The following is a 20,103-nucleotide window of genomic DNA, read 5'->3' as shown; positions in this document are numbered from 1 at the left end:
TAGAACTCTGTCCAATGTGACTGGTGTGTTTGGCTTTGGTCCCTTTGCTCAAAGCTCAGAGCTTCCGTTCTGGCTGGGGATCAATGTTCATGAGAGAGTGTTTTGTTGTTTATGTACAATAGCGAATTGTTTGTCTGTCAATGGGTATCATAGCATGGTGAGAGACAGTTTAGTCATGGTGAAACCGTTCGCCGATCATCATTGAGGTGAGGTGAGGTGAAATGGAGATTAACGTCGCGTCTAAGATTATTGCACTTATATAGCGACGTGCATGCACGTGTGTGTGTTGCTGCTTGTACTAGTGCGGACTGATGCCGATTTATAGTGCTAGGCCACTGAGATACCATGGCGCAGTTTGAAATGAATACCGCACTCAGACACAGTATACTGACTCCGAGCCGACCCGTCCTTGTTTTAGCCCCTTAATGCCGAGCGCCAGACAGGGTAACAACAAGTACCATCTTTTAACGTCTTTTGGTATGACGCGGCCGGGGATCGAACCCCGGACCTTCCGCTCTCCGGGCGGACGCTCTACCACTATAACAGGGAGGCGGTCCGGTCATCATTGAATTCACGTCTCGGAGACAGAAGAATATTAATCGTGAAAGACAATCCTGACTAAATTAAATTCCTCATGGAAATACAGTTGAGAAACTACTCTCAAAAAAAGTTTGGGATATTCGAAAATGACAGATGATTACAGAAATGCAAAGACATACCGAGTGATGGTAATTGATGGATAAGAAAAAGGAAGACCAGGTGTAACTTGACAATGAATCAATTGATGTTGTGCATGTTGACGTTCATCAGCTGATAAAGACAGTGCCTCACGTGAACAAATTTTTCATGAAGCACTTCGCGCATCACGGAATTTCCTCACGTGAGACACTAACATCATCTGATGAATGTCAACAAATACAACTTCAATCCTTATATTGACAGATACATTAATCATAACAAACAATTCATTTAAACACCAAACATTAGTTATTAAAAGCGAACTATATTAACTACAAACTATAATTTAAGAAACAGTTCTGAAATACAAGGAATTTATAGCCGTACTTCTTCTTACGCCAAATCCTTTTTACCAGACACAATATACTTATGGAATGCTCTACCAAATTCCAAAGAGTCAAGTAGTCTGTCAGAATTTAAAAACCTAATTACGAAATCCGAAAATAAGACTTATTTTGACCTTAGCTATGGCACTCGATTCTGTCAAATAGTTCAATGCCGCCTCAGACTCGATTGTAGCGACCTAAACGCCGATAAGTATTATAACAGACATTTAATTGACAGTCCGTGTTGCTCCTGTGGATATCAGAGTGAAAACGCCCTACATTACTTTTTTACTTGCTGTAACTTTACTCAGATAAGACTTAATATGCACTTTTATACTACCGGTTATAACCTGGATACTATTATGAACGGAAATAATGAACTTGCTCACTCTGAAAACCAGAAATTAGTTGAATCCGTCCACGATTTCATCATCAAGACAAAACGTTTCAGCTCTTCACAAATTAATAATTAAATTAACCGGACAACAACCCCATGATTGACTATTACTTTTGTTACAAACGACTTGTTAAACACACACAAGCTGTAACTTTCTATTTATGTTCACTTTGTATTTGTATTTGATGTAATATGTACAAACATATTATTTAAATAATGTCTATATCGATGACGTCACATCCTTCATTTCAATATGTAATATATGTTGTATGGGAGCGGTGTTTACATAAGCTGTAAAGCTTGTTCACCAATCCCAACTCATTTCCATGAACAAAAATATGTTATACGCCCCCCCCCCCCCCCCTCCCCCCATAACCCCCCCACCCCCCACCCCCACCCCACCCCACACACACACAAATTTTATGTATCTACTGGGAGTTAGGTCCCTTGGTTTTACAAAAGTAAAAAGTGTCGGCTTCGATATTATTGGACCTTGAGGAAATCCCCTCAAGTAGCTCTGTATCTCTCCGCTCTATCGATAACGTAATCAGGCGACACGACATGCTGATTTTCATCAGTAGGTGGGGCGGTCGGGTAGCCTAGTGGTTAAAGCGTTAGCTCGTCACGCCGAAGACCAGGGTTCGATTCCAGACATGGGTACAATGTGTGAAGCCCATTTCTGGTGTCCCCCGCCGTGATATTGCTTGAATATTGCTAAAGGCGGCGTAAAACCACACTCACTCACTCACTCACTCACTACTCACTCACTCACTCACTCACTCATCAGTAGGTAGTGTTCATCTGGGCGAGGTAGCCCGCCACTGTCAATATTTAAACATGTTGGTGGTGTATTGTAAGGGTGGAAACAACCGAGAAAGACGACAGGGGTGTGTAGTGAAAAATGAACGTTTGAAATGACGTGATCAATTATGGGTCATGCTCCCACGATTGGTCAAACATTTGTATATACGGAATGACATGGCCCGAATGAATCTCCGAATGACGATTTCAGGGAGTCTTGTCAACTCCTCTTGCAGCGCCTGGCCGTAGTTCGGCTAGCGTAGCGGGTGGCGGGAGTCAGTGACTATATGTGCATGGTGGGCACGGGCGTGGCCGTCTTGAAAGACAAAACAGGGACAAGCATGGCGCGTTGTATAGGTTGTACTATCCAGTGACCCTTCCATGAACCCGTGAAGATCCGGGGTAGAATGGGTCTTCAGCAACCCATGCTTGCCGTAAAAGGCGACTTTTCTTGGTTGAATGTTGTTTCAAGCCGCAAATTGAATCATAATTATTATAAATTATCATCATTCCATCCTAGTTCTCCACAGAATAAGTATACATACGTGTGAGTGAGTGAATGTTGTTTTAAGATTCCTGCAATGTCACAGCATACAATGTTGGATTGGGTGATTTATTGTATGTATACTGTCTTACCCAGCAGTCAGTAACAACAAAATAAACTGTGTGTCTAAAGAAAGTATGTTACTATATATTATAAGTGAAGTTACACCAGAGATATAATCAGATTACACAGAATCGTTGTTGTTACCGTTATTAAAGTTTCAATTATTCTGCAAAAGTCTGTTCAAGTATTTTGTTTAAAATAATCCGAGGAACTTTTTTTCTCAGCGAATTGTTTATTTTGGTTTACATGGCTATGGAACACATGTATCACTACGCACGATCTATACGTAAGATTTCGACAAGTTGCTGATGTTAATGTTTAATGCAATTATTCCTTAATTTGGAAGCAAAAATGTGAAAATGATAAATAGAATTCATCACGAGTGTTTTTTAATATGGGAAATATCAACCTCGTCCCGTTAATCGGTATTTGCCTCGCCAAAGGCTCGGCAAATACCGATTAACTAAGACTCGGTTGATATTTCTCATATTAAAAAACACTCGTGATGAATCCTCTATTTATAGCCCGGCAGTCTATATCAAGGCGTCCTGTAAATAATATAACCTAAATCGATTATTTATAGACGCCGTCATATAGCTGGAAAAATGTGGCGTTAAACAACATACAAACAATCAAAAGATAGTTCTGATTAATGGAAGAAAGCCCTTGAAGACACTGGAAGTGAGCAATCATGGACAATCCTTAAGTATTGAAATAATCATTTATTTATCAAAGTGGTTAGTATGGAATTAAGTTGTTTATTGTAATTTATATGCTTTTATGGATATATTAAAATATATTGTTTGTTTCAGTGTTGGTGATTTTGATGCTAAACTACCAGGCGCCCAGCGTGCAATATACATCAGTGAGTTGTCACACTTGCCGCCGCACCCGTCAGTCAGAAGGTGAAACTGACAAGCGTACTTGACCCCCACGCACCACGCCCTGGGATCACGGATCAGCTGTGCAGTGCAATTGACAACGGTGATGTCAGCAACAACATAACAGACCAGCTGGTTTAATGTATGCTTTGCCCCCTCGTGTTCAGAGAATGACAATAACTTGTTTTCATATACCGTTATATAAAATTGGAATAAACAGGGATAGATTAGTAAATTTAAATAAATGAGCTAAAATTATACATTTAATCGAACACATGTTTACATTTGACTTTGAAAGTTACGTAAATGAGGACTTTCAGCACAAGAAAATCTGTGCATCCCGAGACTGCTTGTTTTATAGGGTTGCATCTCGGTCTACGCGCAGGCGCTTTCATAAGACCTTACACGAATATCTATTTTTTAAAAGTGACATAATAATGATAATTCTGGCGTTTTCCGTCGCCCTCTATGACAGGACAAACATTTCTTGCTTCTGGTTGATGACATAAACACCCGGAGTCGAGAATGACAGCCGAGGACTTGGGCCCATGCTTGTACCTGCATTTCACAAAGCCTCATGGTCGTGTTTTGGTAACCTTAATAGTGGAACCTGCGTTTGTTCCTTGCTCTTAGTATTGTTTTAGCTACGTTATCATTATGGCAGTAGATGAGCGTTCAAGGTATTTTGAGAACTTGCCTATAGCAAACGTGAGTGCAGCCATAAGTGGCCAGTTCCTTTATTTGTTTGTTTGTTTGTTTTGTTTATTTATTTATTTTATTATTATTTTTTTTTTTATTTTGTTGTTGTTGTTGTTGTTTTGGGTTGTTGTTTTTTGTACCATGAAACCACACTGAACTGAAATATAAATAATGTGTTAGGAGTTTTTGTCTATGTACAAAGATATATTGCCTTATACCAACCAAACAAGACGGTTCATGATTACAACTCCAACCCTCAAAGTATCAAATTAGTCATGTTAAGGAGAACCATCCACTGTTAACAACATGAGTCATCGGAAGATTAAATCCGCTCGGCCCCCAAATTCGAAAGAACAAATCATGTGTTACTTTAAGTCCATCTTGATGAGAGAATTTCTATCTAATCTGTCTGCCCGCACACAAGAGTAGTTATTGAGCTATCAAAACAATACCATGGAACTGTGGGATTCGGAACTTTGTTGCCATGAAAAAGGAACATTTTAAAATCTCTAATTAGCAAAAGGCACCAGTTGACAACCTTGTCTTTCTTTGCGCAAAGTTTCATGAAAGAATACTTATGAATTTTAGAGATATGGGTGCCGTTGTACCAAACTGTCTTAAGTCTATGTTAAGGTATGGGAGTTACGATCACCTTAGCGCTAAGATCGCTTTGTACAACGGCATCATGGTCTGAACAGACACACTACCATGAACAGAGTCAAATTCAAACTTGTTTCAATGGATACGGAAAATTATGAATTTGACAAATCCCTAAATAGCAAAGGGCATCAGTTGAGAACCTGCACTGTTTCAAGAAAACATTAACATTCACACAACATTAACATGGATCTAATCAAATAAAAAGAAAGAACCTCTTTTGTTGCTTTATTGAATTTTTACAAAGGTGTGAAGAATTGGTCTGCAAAATAAAATATTTTCTCAAGGAGTTGATAATGACCCATCATAAACCCAGGCTGTTTAATCAATAGCAACCGTTTGTACTTTCTTTCTTGTATAGCCGTCAGGTAAAGAGTGACGTCGCGTATTGTATTCTCGTTTTTTACTAAATGATAATTGATCTATTTTCTTAGATCATAATTGTCAAGACTTATAGTTGGATTCTTATTCGCTAAATACTATGCTCAGCATATCAATAACTACTTTTGTATTCTGATAGACGCGTTTAAGCATCCTCGAGGCATGTTTTACAATTTTCCATCAAGAAGTGTTCAAAATTTATTTTATTAAATTGTTGACATTCGAATGACATACTTGATACCGGAAATGCTCACAAAAATGGACAGCTTTCATCAACAACTTATTGATCCTGTTAGACAAGGCAGAATTTGTGGCTGAAGTTATAACTACGCTCGATAATGGATATGCATAGGCAAGGCTGGAGTTCAAATATATTCATCAAATAATCTAAACATCGACTTTGTTTTGAAACCGAATTATTTTTAAAGTAATGTATAGTTGTATGTACATCTGTCCCTTCTATGATGTCAGTGAATTGCTTTCTTCCCCAACATCATGTCACTGACAACTAAAACATGAAGACTGAACAATGTCCACGTGTAAAATAGGACATACTTTCATTCTAAGCAATATTACAACAGTTAATAACAATTCCAATACAAGGACCAATTCCAATATTATTAAAAGCGATAAAACCATTTCCCCAATCATAAAAAAGAAGAGAATAGAACGAGTCCTTTCTACGATCGGTGTACTGAAAATGTGTATGTACATGTATATGGTTTACGGTTTACCTGAAGAAGTTCTCGAACCGGTAAAATGTGTTCCAGGGGACCTACAGTAGCTAGCGACGTAATACCGTTCCGTATCGCCAGTTTGATTCTGGGACTCGCATGGCAATGGTAGGTTCTCGAGGGTCCTATTCTCTCACATAGACAGGCAGGTACTTTCGCACAGGGAAACAACACACATAAAAATTGATCTTTCACACGCCATCCAACCAAATAGACAGTCAACACCAGTTAAAGTATTACAATTTAATGCAACCGACACCCACCAGCTTCGACACAGTTCACACAAGCACATAACGTAGTCATGGTTGCATAGATCTTGTTAAGTTCACACAAGCACATAACGTAGTCATGGTGGCATAGATCTTGCTCAATATGTGTCCCTAGCTTCCCATTTGATTTCGTAAAATATGTCAGACAACAATGATTGTTTTCTGGTGATGATCGGCTGATTCCCCTTCAGGGCAGGCATTATTCAACGATACCCTAGCCTATGTTTTAACTTTCTGTCTCTAAGTGTTCCAACACATCATATCTGAACGTCTCATCACACCTTATGCCCCAGCAAAACAGTCACGATCAAGTAACAACCATCAACAGTCAGTACCAACGTCCACATATCGGTTGCCACAAATACGTCTCTTCCAGAAAAAGTTGTGTTGCTTCTATTTACTCTGCAGCAGTATTTTGGAACACCTTCTTTTGCTTTCAAATCTGGACTAAAGGCACACCTCTTCATAGAATGTCTACAATCAGTGGTAAACTTCAATTTACAACACAGAACAGTACATAATTATGTATATGTCTTGAGTTCCTTGTATCACGTAGCGCTGTGAGCAACAATTTGGTGGATGGAATTCGGCGCTTTATAAATGGCATATTGGAAGTTGCCAGTATGATTGAGAGTTTCAGTTATTTGTGGGCCGCTTCATTATTTTGTTACCACAATTGTGAACACTAAACCAGAAGTCGTCATACATGCTCTCAGGGAATGTTCCAGAATTACCTGATAAATATCCATAGGTTCACATTCACCTGATGAAGGAGTAAGTACTCCAAAACGTTGTGTTCCTCATAATAAAGAAGTTGAAATCCACAAATTCTCTTCCTCATGTGTATCATTTCTAAAAGCCTTTCAAAGACTTAATAGGTACACAGTTGTAACAAAATTTATGACCTTTGATAGGTTTGTCCATCCATCAACGAAACGGAAACCTCTTGAAACTGCCAGTTTATGAAAGTATTGAGAGGACGATCTGAACAGTTTGTAACTGAAAAGGTTCTCGCAGAATAATATTTATGGCAATTCTACACTAGTAGCCATTGTCAAATTGTCGCTTAAGCGCTTAACTTCCAGCATGCATGAGCTTGTGTGTACATTGTTTCGTTTTATGTATGTAGTTTAATTCTCCTTTATATTCACGCGTCACTTAATTCTGGTACAATCGCGTGATGTGATAGTGGTGTGATAGAAATAGAAATTTGTTGTTTTTCCTTATCTTCATGTGTGAATACCACAAGATATTCTGATGCACATGTATACTGAGGCAAGGTTCAAATGATGTTCACTCCCAATGGGACCTTCTAAGAGGGCGGAACAGTAGTGTGCACGCTTGTCAACAGTAACCTCCGGTCAGAAAACTACTTTTGATTCAACAGAAATAAAAAAAGAAGATATTGCTTACTTAAAATGCTTCATGGCCGCTGCAGAACTCCCTTGCAGTATTCAGCCAGCTAACATTTATACAGCAGAAGAAATACTGCCAACCAGGTTACTGAAATACATTCATTATTCATGAACCTTGCGCATATTTGATATGCATAACGTCATGACTGCCATGTGTAAACGTCATGACTGTCATGTGTAAATAAAGCACAGATTTCAATTTACACCTTTTTGAAAGTAAGGCTGGGATTATTGCTTTAGATAACAACAAAACCCTTTCCATAATCATAAGTCATATGTGCTAAAAGCAGAGTCTGTTGTATGATTCCGGCTATGTCATAAGTATGTGTTTATCAAATAGTGGTGATACTGGGTGTTCGTAACTATTCTGCCCAACTGCAGGAACCGCCACAAACACATGCAAAGGCCAATCAATTGTTCAACCGAAGACAACACAGGAACATGTGGTGCATGTCAAAATAGAAAATGGATTTGACAACATATTTGTCTCTTATGCATCTAATTTGGAATGTCATCTCTTGAAAGCTTTAGGCATTGTATTGTGTGTAATATCCAAGGAACAGTCATATATGACGCTCTTGTAATTTTCGTAGAAAGTGCATATGCTGGATTAGGCCTATACTTTAAAAAGTTATATAGCTGGCTATAGTTTCTTCCAAAACATACTGGCGACTTGTACAATGTGTACAACCAAAGTCCATCAAACTTGCCCGTGAAGAGATCGCCCGTTTAATAAACATACAGCTGTATTACACATTGTGTAATACCAAGACGCGTGCTTATGTACTCTCGGAACACGTTTCACATGGCATTGTTTCACCAATGGATCTTGCAACAAAATTCCACAAATTACGTCATCGGGTATTGTGACGTTATTGTCAACTTTGAGGTGCAAGGCCCGTTCCACAAGGCGATCGTATTGTAGCGCAACGACAGTCGTTAGTTTGAGTTAAAGTATGTGAGCTGCGATAGTCTTAGCCCTACGATAATTTTGTGAATTCTAAAGGTGGACCGTTTCAACTTTTGACGTGTTTGAAGTATTATTCTGTTAAAATCAATTGGACTATGCCGTGGAACGTGTAGGTGTCAGCATATTCATACTCAACAGTATAATTCTAAAAACGTTATAAATGGCCAGTAATAAATAAAATACTAAACGAGCTCCCGTGTAAAACCAATTTTATGAAACTCGTGAATAGTTGTGGTATCTGACTCGCTTTCGCTCGTCAGATACCACAACTATTCACGAGTTTCATAAAATTGGTTTTACACGGGAGCTCGTTTAGTATTCTATATTTAGTTGATGGTTTATCATGTGAGGAATACCGTACGATGTAGATCTACTCTCTGTTTGGCTATGCTAACCGAGCCGGACACGCACCAGCTGACCACAGAGGGTTCAACCATGTTCCCAGAAGGATAAGAAGGATTAAGCTTACCACATTTCTACACATGCATTTAAATTCGATTGTTGTTACTTACTTATTGAAACATCAACAGTTTATTTCGCTAGCTGGAACAAATGTAACGAAAGGCGAGCGGAAGATTTTAGCCGCGGGCAGAATCGAACGAGTCATCTGATTGGCTGACCTACTTAGGCCATGTCAATATCTATCCAAACAACAACATTCATGTGCATCGCACATGGGTAAAAAAATGATAGTTTTGACTGAAGAACAAGTGTTTGCGTGGAATTTGATAAAGGATGGACATCACATTTGCCAAGACCGCAAAGGAAAAACTGTTCTCTTCAATGAAATAGCGGAGAGATTTAGAAAAAAAAGGAAATCTAGCCTGGGTTACTGTTAGCACGGAAACTATATATCGTAGCCATGGAGAATTCGTAGACACTCCTACATGTAACTCGTACACAAAATTCACGGTGAACTCGTAGATAAAAGAAATATACTTGAATATTGATTTATTACATACACATGTATAATTATTATGTGGCAAATGTATTTCAAATCTTAAAATTAAAAGGGGCACTAATCTCTGGCCTGCCGTCTAAAATTGCCCGCAGGGGCTCGCTCGTTGACGTGAGACGATTTGCTGGCTAACGCAACTAACGCTAACGCAACTGCGCAACTGCCCGTGAAGATGCGAGCCAGAATAGATCTTTAGCAACTCATTCTTGCCATTCGACTATGCTGCATGTCGTGAGACGCAACTTACGGGACAAGGTTGTCATGAAACCATGGCTGATGCATGTCATCTTATCCCATCGCGTGGAGCGATGCTCATGATGTCAATCACTGGATTGTCTGGTCCAGACTCGACTGTTTACAGACCACCGGAATAAAGCTAGAATGTTGGCGAGTGCGACATTAAACAACGAACAACCAACCAAACCAACAAGTTAAGAGACTGGGCTACCGTCTGTGAGGACAGCTTTGAGGCAATAGCTTTACGCATTTCTGAACACTGATTCGTTACCCGTGATCTATACTGAACCGCAAAAGAAACGTCACCATGGATAGATATATGAGAAGCCTGATTTGTTCAAATGCTGTAAACATACTTTGAGACATATTTAAAAGATGAAACTTGGCAAATCTGATAATCAAGGTTGAAATTAAAGTGTCAAATGTTCTTAAAGTGAAACACAACACTAGTCTCTGAGAAAATGGCATTACAAGTCAGTATCTCGTGTGTCCGCCGTGTGTGCATTGATGAGTGCCGTGCAACATCGATACATTGAATTGATGAGGCGGTTGAGCCCAAACTCTGAGGAATGCCGGACGCAGTTCAGCTGCAAGTGTCGGCCTTGGTCGGACGTCATTCAGCCGTCTTTGAATCTCGTCCCACAGGTGCTCAATGGATATAATCGGGACTGAGGGCAGGCCACCGCATGTTTCTGATGCCATTTTGCTGGAGGAAGTCTCTTGTTGCTCTCGCAGTGTGGGTACGGGCGTTATCATGCTAAAACTCGCGGTTGCGGCGACGTGCCAAATGAGGTATGGCGTGCGGTTTCAAGACTTGATCAATGTACCGAGCTGCTGTGACAGTATTGCCTCTCCCTGGACCGATGTTCTGCAAGACCAATTCCACCCCAAACCACGATGCTCGACCACCCCAAGAGTTCTCTCAACAACACAAGCATCTGAATAACGTTCCCCACGGTGTCACCAGACCATCACACTGCCATCTGCTGTTGAGATACAGTAACAGCTCTCGTCTGAGAAGAGGACTCTTCTCCACTGCTAGTGGCGCCAATGCCGGTGCTGTGTTGCCCATTGAAGACGGTCCCGGCGATGATGTGGTGTCAGAATTGGTCCTCGGTGTGGCCTTTTCCGGACAAGGTAATGTTACATCTTAGAAACTTTGACAAAAATTACCCAGAAATTTAAATGACAACTTTTCATGCAATGTTACTTGGGGTGACGTTTCTTTTGCGGTTCAGTATATTAAGATTTCGATATCACAAAGGGCGCATGTTAATTAATTTCTTCAACCTAAACAAACAGACAAAAAACGGTGGAAGTTCATCGGATGTCGTTATTTGGTAACAGCGGTGATGGTTATAGTTTAATAAAGAAAGTATCCTGGCAGTAAAACCATTTTAGGATTTCGAATTGGGTGGATAATACGATTGCTACTCCCTTGTTATCATCCATGTTTCGGGGCGGTCGGGTAGCCTAGTGCGCACGTGATTTAAGCGTTAGTCGATTCCCGACATGGGCACAATGTGCGAAGCCCATTTCTGGTGTCCCCCGCCGTGATATTGCATAATAAACATTTTCTTTCCATGAGAAGAATGTTGTGCCATCTACCTGTTTCAGCTGGTAGTCGGTGACAAGCAAGTCTGTAATGATTTAAAATAGTTTTTACATATATTAGATACATTTGTAGAATCTGCTTCTGCTCGATGTTTCTCGGTCCGAGTTCAATTTTTGAAAATATACGTCTGTAAGAATATTATTTATTTTATGATGAAAGCAATCACTGTCTGGATAGAACTGGTCAGTCCAGATGTGATTATTGCCTGTCGTAATTAAAGTGTCATAAATGCATTTGTTTTGATGTTCCTTTAGAGGAACTGTGAAGACATTATTGATAAGATCAGACAGTTCCGATTTGGTTCCTGTTTTCAATTTTTGGAGTTTGGAGTTACTAAAGCGTCAAAAAGCTTGAAATGCCAGTTAATTGACAAATTATTATACCTTTTGTACCACTTTCACACAAAGATTTTCTTGCACCAAGGAATGTATATTCGTTTACATTTTGTAAGCTTTGCTACAATTAAATATGAGGACTTTACATTTTTTAAAATTATTTTTCGTTTCAATTGATTGCAATAATAACTACATACATGTACATGCAGTTCTTTCTGCAGATCATCCCGAGAAGACGCTAATATCACTGCTTCATCGGCATAGAGCAAGCGATTAACTTCAAGTTGATATTTATGTGGCCATCGTCGAGTACAATCCCATCAGTCTCTACTATTGAGAGTTAAGTATTGTTCAAGATTCACTATTTTGAAAAAGTGAGAATAGTAGGGGATAAAGATTTTCACATTGCCATACACCTTTTAACCAATTGAAATATTATGTAGTATGGCCTTTGAATGACAGACATGATGTAATACTGTTGTACAAAGATTGAACCATTTTTCATATTTAATCAACTTATTACATAAACCAATTCTTCATACTCAGTCAAACGCCTCTTCAAAGTCAATAAAAGCAGAAATCATTTTTTATTGTTCTTCAACAAAGGTTTGTCAGCACTATATCCGTGTTCGAGGGTTTCACCAAAGTGGTAAACGTCTAAGACCTGCATCACTTCGGGTTTTCCTCCCACATTAAGGTGACACGCCGTGATATAACTGAAATACTGTTAAAGGCGGGGTTAAACCCAACTCACTCACTCACTCTGGACAAGGGTCGTTTGACGCTCTTGAAACCTTGGTAGAAAGAGCATGCTCGATTGTAGCCCAAATATTGCGAATGTAAACACCAAAGGCTGCATCTTTGGGACTTAATTCAACAATACAGCGATAGGTAAACGTAAGTCTCAAAAGTGCTGAATGTTGAGGTTAATTGGAAGCGTTTGTCTCATATATGAATTTGAGCCTTTGGCGCGAGCTTCAGAAATTTTATTTTAAAAACCAGTACAAACATGTGGTAAAGAAGCACCTTGAGTCACAGACTTGCTTCACTCATTTCAGTCATACGTACATATTTGACTTAACTGAAGTCCAAAAGCACGCGACTCCAAGAAAGGAGAGCGTTTCGAAATCTTTCTCACCCCTATTTTACGGTTTTCCGCAGTTTGACATTTCCAGTAAGCCCCCAAGGAGTCCTTACCCTACCTCGTCCTTTGAATCAAGGCCCCTAAATTCTTTGTCTGTCTACTGGCTATTTAATTATCAACCTAACTATCATGTACCCCGCTAACATGTAACGTACATTCCTTATGTTCCCCGCTCGAATTGCCACGCCATGTTTGTATCTCGAATAAATAGTGTATGACGCCATTCTCCGGATATTTACGATACTTTCCGAATGAAATTTATCTAGGGGGAATAACTCAAGTTTCTTTTCTTTCGTCTGAGCATTTTTTTATAAATGTGAAACATGGGCGAAGTGGATCGATGCCTAACTATAGTGTTCTTACGGATTCGGACCAAATATCTGCAATATAGTTAGGTGTGCGCTGAGATAAATTCATATTGAGGGTGTAACCACCCTCGTGCCCCTCAACACCGGTGGACAACTTAGATCGTCAAATTTGAACAGCTTCACACAAGGAATGCGCAGCGATTACACTGACTAGACCACGGCGGAAAATGCACGCCAAGTATTGGAGTGTGGTCCCCTTCTGGACACAAGGGGCACGGTAAGTGTAGTGCTCAGATGATATTGCCTGGGACGTCCTAGAAGATAATTATGAGGTTAGGTGAGGTGAGGTGAGGTGAAATTGGGTTTAACGTCGCGTCCAAGATTATTCCAGTTATATAGCGACGTGCATGTACGTGTGTGTGTTTGTGTGGCTGCTTGTACTAGTCCGGACTGATGCCGATTTTTAGTGCTAGCCCACTGAGATACCAAGCCGCAGTTTAACATGAATACCCCACTTAGACACAGTATACTGACTCCGAGCCGACCAGTCCTTGTTTTAGCCCCTTAATGCCGAGCGCCAGACGGGGTAATAACAAGTACCATCTTTTAACGTCTTTCGGTATGACGCGGCCGGGGATCGAACCCCGGACCTTCCGCTCTCATGGCGGACGGTCTACCACTAGACCACGGAGGCGGTCAGATAATTATGAGTAGCAAGGCAGCATTGTGATAAACATGCACTTTTCTCTTTTTGGGTTCGAATCCCGGTTCGCCACGATTATATTTCTGGCTTGTCAGCGCCCTACCCGTTAGGTAAACGTCTAAAACCTACATCACTTCAGGCTTTCCTCTCTGTGATATAACCGGAATACTGGTCAGAACGGCGTCAAACCCAACTCATTCACTCGGCTTGTTTAGGATTTGAAAACATAAAAAACATAAAACAGCACTGCTGCTAAAACGTTTATTTCTGAACGTTTGAAAATGTCAAATGACAAACCTCATACGTGATATGAGACTTCTGGTTCTGTGGAATCTGGTTCTGGTTCTGTTATAAGATAATAAAGTCAAATTAAAATAATGTATAGCGAACTTTACTGAGTATCTGAAATTATTGCCTCTCAAAGAATTCATCCGTTGTCTACAACGATACGTGTCAATCAACACCATCAGCAGCCTCATCCGACTGGAGAAGAAGCACATTCAAACCCGTCTACATATGTGTTCCCGAGACACTGTTTTTTATAACACCGCTGTCTGTCATAGATCTCCTAAAGCCAAGAGATGCCAAACTAACTCTATTTCTGAGAGATGGACAGCTACTCGAACGTACATAAACAGAGAAGCCAAGGATCGAAATGAAATTATATCAATATACGAAAATAGAAATCATATCAATACAAAAACAGACATTATGTGAATACCAAACTCACAATAGATATGTGTACCCTACTCACAAACATGAGTCCCAAAGTGGGACAGGTCAGTCGACATTGCCTAGGCAGAAGGCGACCTCTTAAACACCTAATGCAACAACAACAACAACAACAACAACAATCATTATTCAGCCTTGCTTGACAACGGTATAGTGAACTATACCGAAACGTCGCCGTTACAGTAGAATAAGTAGAAGTAGAAGTTGTTATTCATAAATTGTGTCTACTTTGCCTGAAATTATTCGCTGTCCTGGGCCAACTTGCACAAAACGATCTTAGCGCTACGACTATCGTAATCCTATGTTAAAGTATGGGAGTTACGATCATCTTAGCGCTAAGATCGCTTTGTGCAAGTGGGCCCTGATCGAAATAGATACTTACCAAGATTAAGTCGTACTTATGTCGGCACTGTTGGCGTCGTGATGTCTATGGTCCTATCACAGCATTGACCGGGATAACAAGACAGAGGTAGTAGTTGGAGTCTGTGGCTAGTTGTGCTCCTGGAACCAAGAGTGAATTACTGAGGAAGTTGTACTCGAGGTAGCCGTAGTTGTTGTAGTCGTCACAGTAGCTGTACATGAGCCGGCCACCTGCCAGGTCAGCTGCACCGATGAAGTCTCCAGATTGCACAGATATTCTCTGAGCGGATGGTATGTCCCACTCCATGACTCGGTTCCGTCTACAGTCTACGTCGTTAGTGCCAATGATTGTCACCCTACAAAGAGTAAGAGAATGAATATCATTGGGGTCTTCACAGCGTAGCCTAGCCTCAGGTGCGCAAAACCCGAAAACAAGTTTAAAACATGTGATGAATTACGTTTTACTTTCAGTCACTAAAAAGGAAATAGAAAAGAAGGATAAAAAACCGGCACGCCAGAATCATATGGCAGTGGGTCTGAATCCCGGTTCGCCCCGATCATGCATCTAGGTTTGTCAGCACCATACCCGTGTTCGTGGGTTGCATCAAAGTGGTAAACGTCTGAGACCTGCATCACTTCGGGCTTTCCTCCCACATGAAGCTGACACGCCGTGATATAACTGGAACACTGTTTAAAGCGGCGTTAAACCTATCTCACTCACTCCTCAACACCATCAGTGTTCATTACTCAATTACACCAGTGTAGCCATGCAGATCCAGGTTAGAATTGGTCTTCAGTAACTAATGCTTGTCTAAGAGGCGACTATGCTTGTGGTAGGAGTCGACCAAGAGGGTTGGGTGGCCAGGCTCGCTGACTTGGTTGATGCATGTCATCGCATCCCAATTGCGTAGATCGATGCTCATGATGTCAACTACTGGGTTTTCTGGTCCAAATCTGATTATTTAGAGACCGACTTCATGCAGCTGGAATATTGCTGATTGAGGCTTTAAACAAACAAACAAACAAACAAACAAATAAACAATAACATCGGCGTGTGTTACAACTCACGTGCTGCCTGTGTTTCTCATTATCATCAGTCTGATTGTGCCTGGCTCCCGACAATACGCCCTCCACGTGACCACATTACCTGATCGTGTAATGGTGGTCAGTGGGGAGGGGCCGTATATCTGTATTTGTGGCGTTGCGTATTGCAGGGGACGTAACTCCCCCTTTGGGACGAAGGACGTTGTGGCTGACACACCTGTAGTGAGAAATGTATGTACATAGATCATCATATACACACGTGCATGCTCGTCGCTATATAAGTGCAACAATCTTGGACGCGACGTTAAACCTCATTTGATCTCACCTCACCTGTCAATTCTGTAGATATGATCATATACGCATGCATACCTCATAACAGTTCCATATATATACTGTATCGGGGACCCGTGAAGATCCGGGGTAGAATAGGTCTTCAGCAACCCATGCTCGCCGTAAAAGGCGACTATGTTTGTCGTAAGAGGCGACTAACGGGATCAGGTCGTCAAGCTCGCTGAATTGATTTGATGCATATCATCGTATCAATGAGATCAATGCTCAAGATATCAATCACTGGACTGTCTGGTCCAGATTTGATTATTTACAGATCATCGTCATGTGGCTGGAATAGATCTGAGTGCGAGCGCGCACACACACACACGCACGCACGCACACACATACGCACGCACGTACGCACGCACACGCACACACGCACGCACACACACGCACACACACACACACGTACGCACGCACACGCACACGCACGCACGCACGCACAAACACACACATTCATGTAGCTCACCCGCACAGGTTGGACGGGCTCCAGTGAGGGTGCCATCCCTCTTGCAGGCACGTTGTAGATTCCCCGATGCTGGTACACCAGAGGTACAGGCGTACTGAATCACCTGCCCGGGATTTCGAGCGGTGGATGCGGTCTGCAGCACCGTGTTGTCGCCGGCCTGGGGGGTCGGGACGGCGCAGCTCACAACTAAAAGAAAGCTCACGACTTGATTACACTTTCCACGTACGTAACTGTCATTGTACACGCGCTTCAATCAATTTTGTTGTATTCATTGTTTTGACCCTAACCCTAACCTTAACCCTAACAAAAACACACACAAATGTAGCCGACAGTCGGAAATACAGAGAAATTTATGAACTAGAGGGAGAGAGAGAGAGAGAGAGCGAGAGAGAGAGAGAGAGAGAGAGAGAGAGAGAGAGAGAATGATAAGCCAGTCTGAGGTACAGACAGATGCAATGACTAATAAATAGACTACCAGCCAGACATATTCAAGTAAACAGACAACCAGACAAGCAGTCACACATATCAACAGACAACAAACCAGATATATACAATTAAACAGACAACCAGACATATGCAAAACAATCAACCAGACATATACAAAACAGACAAGCAGCCTGTTGGGGGTAACAGGTAGACAAGCAGCTGTAGGGGGGGTAACAGGCAGACAAGCAGCCTGTTGGGGGTAACAGGTAGACAAGCAGCTGTAGGGGGGTAACAGGTAGACAAGCAGCTGTAGGGGGGTAACAGGTAGACAAGCAGCCTGTTGGGGGGTAACACGCAGACAAGCAGCTGTAGGGGGGGTAACAGGCAGACAAGCAGCTGTAGGCGGGTAACAGGCAGACAAACAGCTGTAGGGGGGTAACAGGCAGACAAGCAGCCTGTTGGGCGGTAACAGGCAGACAAGCAGCCGGAGGGCGGTAACAGACAGATAAGCAGCTTTAGGGGGGGTAACAGACAGACAAGCAGCTGTGGGGACCCAACAGGCAGACAAGCAGCTGGAGGGGGGTAACAGACAGACAAGAAGCTGTAGGGGGGGGGGGGGGGGGGGGGGGGGGGGTAACAGACAGGGGAGCTGTAGGGGAGTTTCAGCCAGCTTACCGTCAGGGTTGCAGCTACCGCAGGAAGCGGGGCAATCTTCGGCGTATACTGTAAACGTTGAGCACATGTCAGGTATGACGTCGATAACGGCTTGACAGTCACCCCTCCTGTCGTCGCAGATGGTGGCGGCGCGACGATGCCGGATGAGCGGGCTTTCTAGAAACAAAAGCGAGGCATCTTTCAACACGATGTCCAACATAGATGCATTGAGTAGGCATAAATATCAAGTACTAGTTTCAATACAAGTAGATTGCACCTGGATATAACGCCTTATCTCGCCTTTCTCCCACAGCCGAGAAAGTAAATTAAGCAAGGAGTCAAACTCAAGTCTAGAATGATTTGGCAAGTCTAGATTGCCTCAGCTCTACAAAGGAATGTTCTGGGCTCCATTTGATTTGATTTATTTTTTATTTTGTAAATATATATTTTTATACGATATGACTTTGTTTCTGGGACTAAATGTCATCCTTCGCTTTATCGTAAGACTAAACGGGTAGGGTGGTCAGGCTCGGAGACATTGTTGATAGCATGTTGTCGTATCTTAATCATGTGGATGCCCATGATGTCAATCACTGGATTGTTTTGGCCGAGAGACAACAAATACATATCTGTAGATATGCACGTGTACATCATATCCATATCTAAGGAACTGGCATCAGATATGCATGTGCACATCATATCTAAGGAACTGGTATCAGATATGCACGTGTACATCATATCTAAGGAACTGGTATCAGATATGCACGTGTACATCATATCTAAGGAACTGGTATCAGATATGCACGTGTACATCATATCTAAGGAACTGGTATCAGATAAGTTCATGTACATCATATCTAAGGAACTGGTATCAGATATGCACGTGTACATCATATCTAAGGAACTGGTATCAGATATGCACGTGTACATCATATCTAAGGAACTGGTATCAGATATGCACGTGTACATCATGTCTAAGGAACTGGTATCAGATATGTTCATGTACATCATATCTAAGGAACAGGTATCAGATATGCACGTGTACATCATATATAAGGAACTGGTATCAGATATGCACGTGTACATCATATCTAAGGAACTGGTATCAGATATGCACGTGTACATCATATCTAAGGAACTGGTATCAGATATGCACGTGTACATCATGTCTAAGGAACTGGTATCAGATATGTTCATGTACATCATATCTAAGGAACTGGTATCAGATATGTTCATGTACATCATATCTAAGGAACTGGTATCAGATATGCACGTGTACAACATATCTAAGGAACTGGTATCAGACATGCACGTGTACATCATATCTAAGGAACTGGTATTAGATATGCACTGTTGTATCATATCAATAGAACTAATATCAGAGGTGCACTCGAACATCATATCTATAGATCTTATATCGGATATAAACGCGTACAGTTTATCTATAGAACCGAGAGCAAATATCCCCGGATACAGTTTTTGTTTGTTAAATGATATCTGTAGAGCTGGTAACATATTCACGTGTACATTATATCTACGGAACAGGTATCAGATGTACAGGGGGCAGTATATCTATAGAGGCAAATAAACGCATTTGAACGATTGCGAAATTACAAGGCCATCGGGTGTTCGAATTTATGTCATCCGGGAAAAATCTACTTACCACGAGATGTGCTTGCCAAAGAACTCTTCTTACAAATTACGTCCCAATCCGCATTACACCTTGACGCAAACCACTTGTTTCCGGTAGACTGAGCCCCGATGTAGCCACACCTGTCAGTAAAGCCATTAGGGCCGGCGCCTGGAGAAACAGTAGAAAAATCATATAGGTGAGGTGAGGTGAGGTGAGGTGAGGTGAGGTGAGGTGAGGTGAGGTGAGGTCAATATTGTTTCACAAAGTCTTATATCGTGAC

The 20,103-nt window shown here is 41.4% G+C and overlaps 1 protein-coding gene across 2 annotated transcripts in view; it reads right to left on the bottom strand.

Annotated features, from left to right (window-relative positions):
• Window positions 1–14,422: 14,422 nt before the first annotated feature.
• The window catches only part of LOC124117278, a 34,044-nt gene continuing 28,363 nt past the window's right edge, over window positions 14,423–20,103 (bottom strand). The window contains exons 20-25 of one of the 2 annotated variants that reach the window (XM_046479097.2): window positions 19,854–19,991; window positions 18,212–18,367; window positions 17,111–17,296; window positions 16,336–16,528; window positions 15,290–15,623; window positions 14,423–14,520 (exon numbers count right to left, since the gene is read on the bottom strand). In XM_046479097.2, coding sequence (XP_046335053.2) covers window positions 15,335–15,623; window positions 16,336–16,528; window positions 17,111–17,296; window positions 18,212–18,367; window positions 19,854–19,991 — 962 coding nt within the window. In that variant the 3' untranslated portion in view covers window positions 14,423–14,520; window positions 15,290–15,334. Of the gene's footprint in view, window positions 14,522–15,289; window positions 15,624–16,335; window positions 16,529–17,110; window positions 17,297–18,211; window positions 18,368–19,853; window positions 19,992–20,103 lie in introns of both variants that reach the window. The other variant, XM_046479089.2, reaches the window with a different exon arrangement.

This window comes from Haliotis rufescens, unplaced genomic scaffold, assembly GCF_023055435.1.
Source record: "Haliotis rufescens isolate VD_foot unplaced genomic scaffold, xgHalRufe1.0.p SCAF_12, whole genome shotgun sequence".
Taxonomy (NCBI): Eukaryota; Metazoa; Mollusca; class Gastropoda; order Lepetellida; family Haliotidae; genus Haliotis; species Haliotis rufescens.
This window is presented reverse-complemented; position numbering and strand designations above follow the sequence as displayed.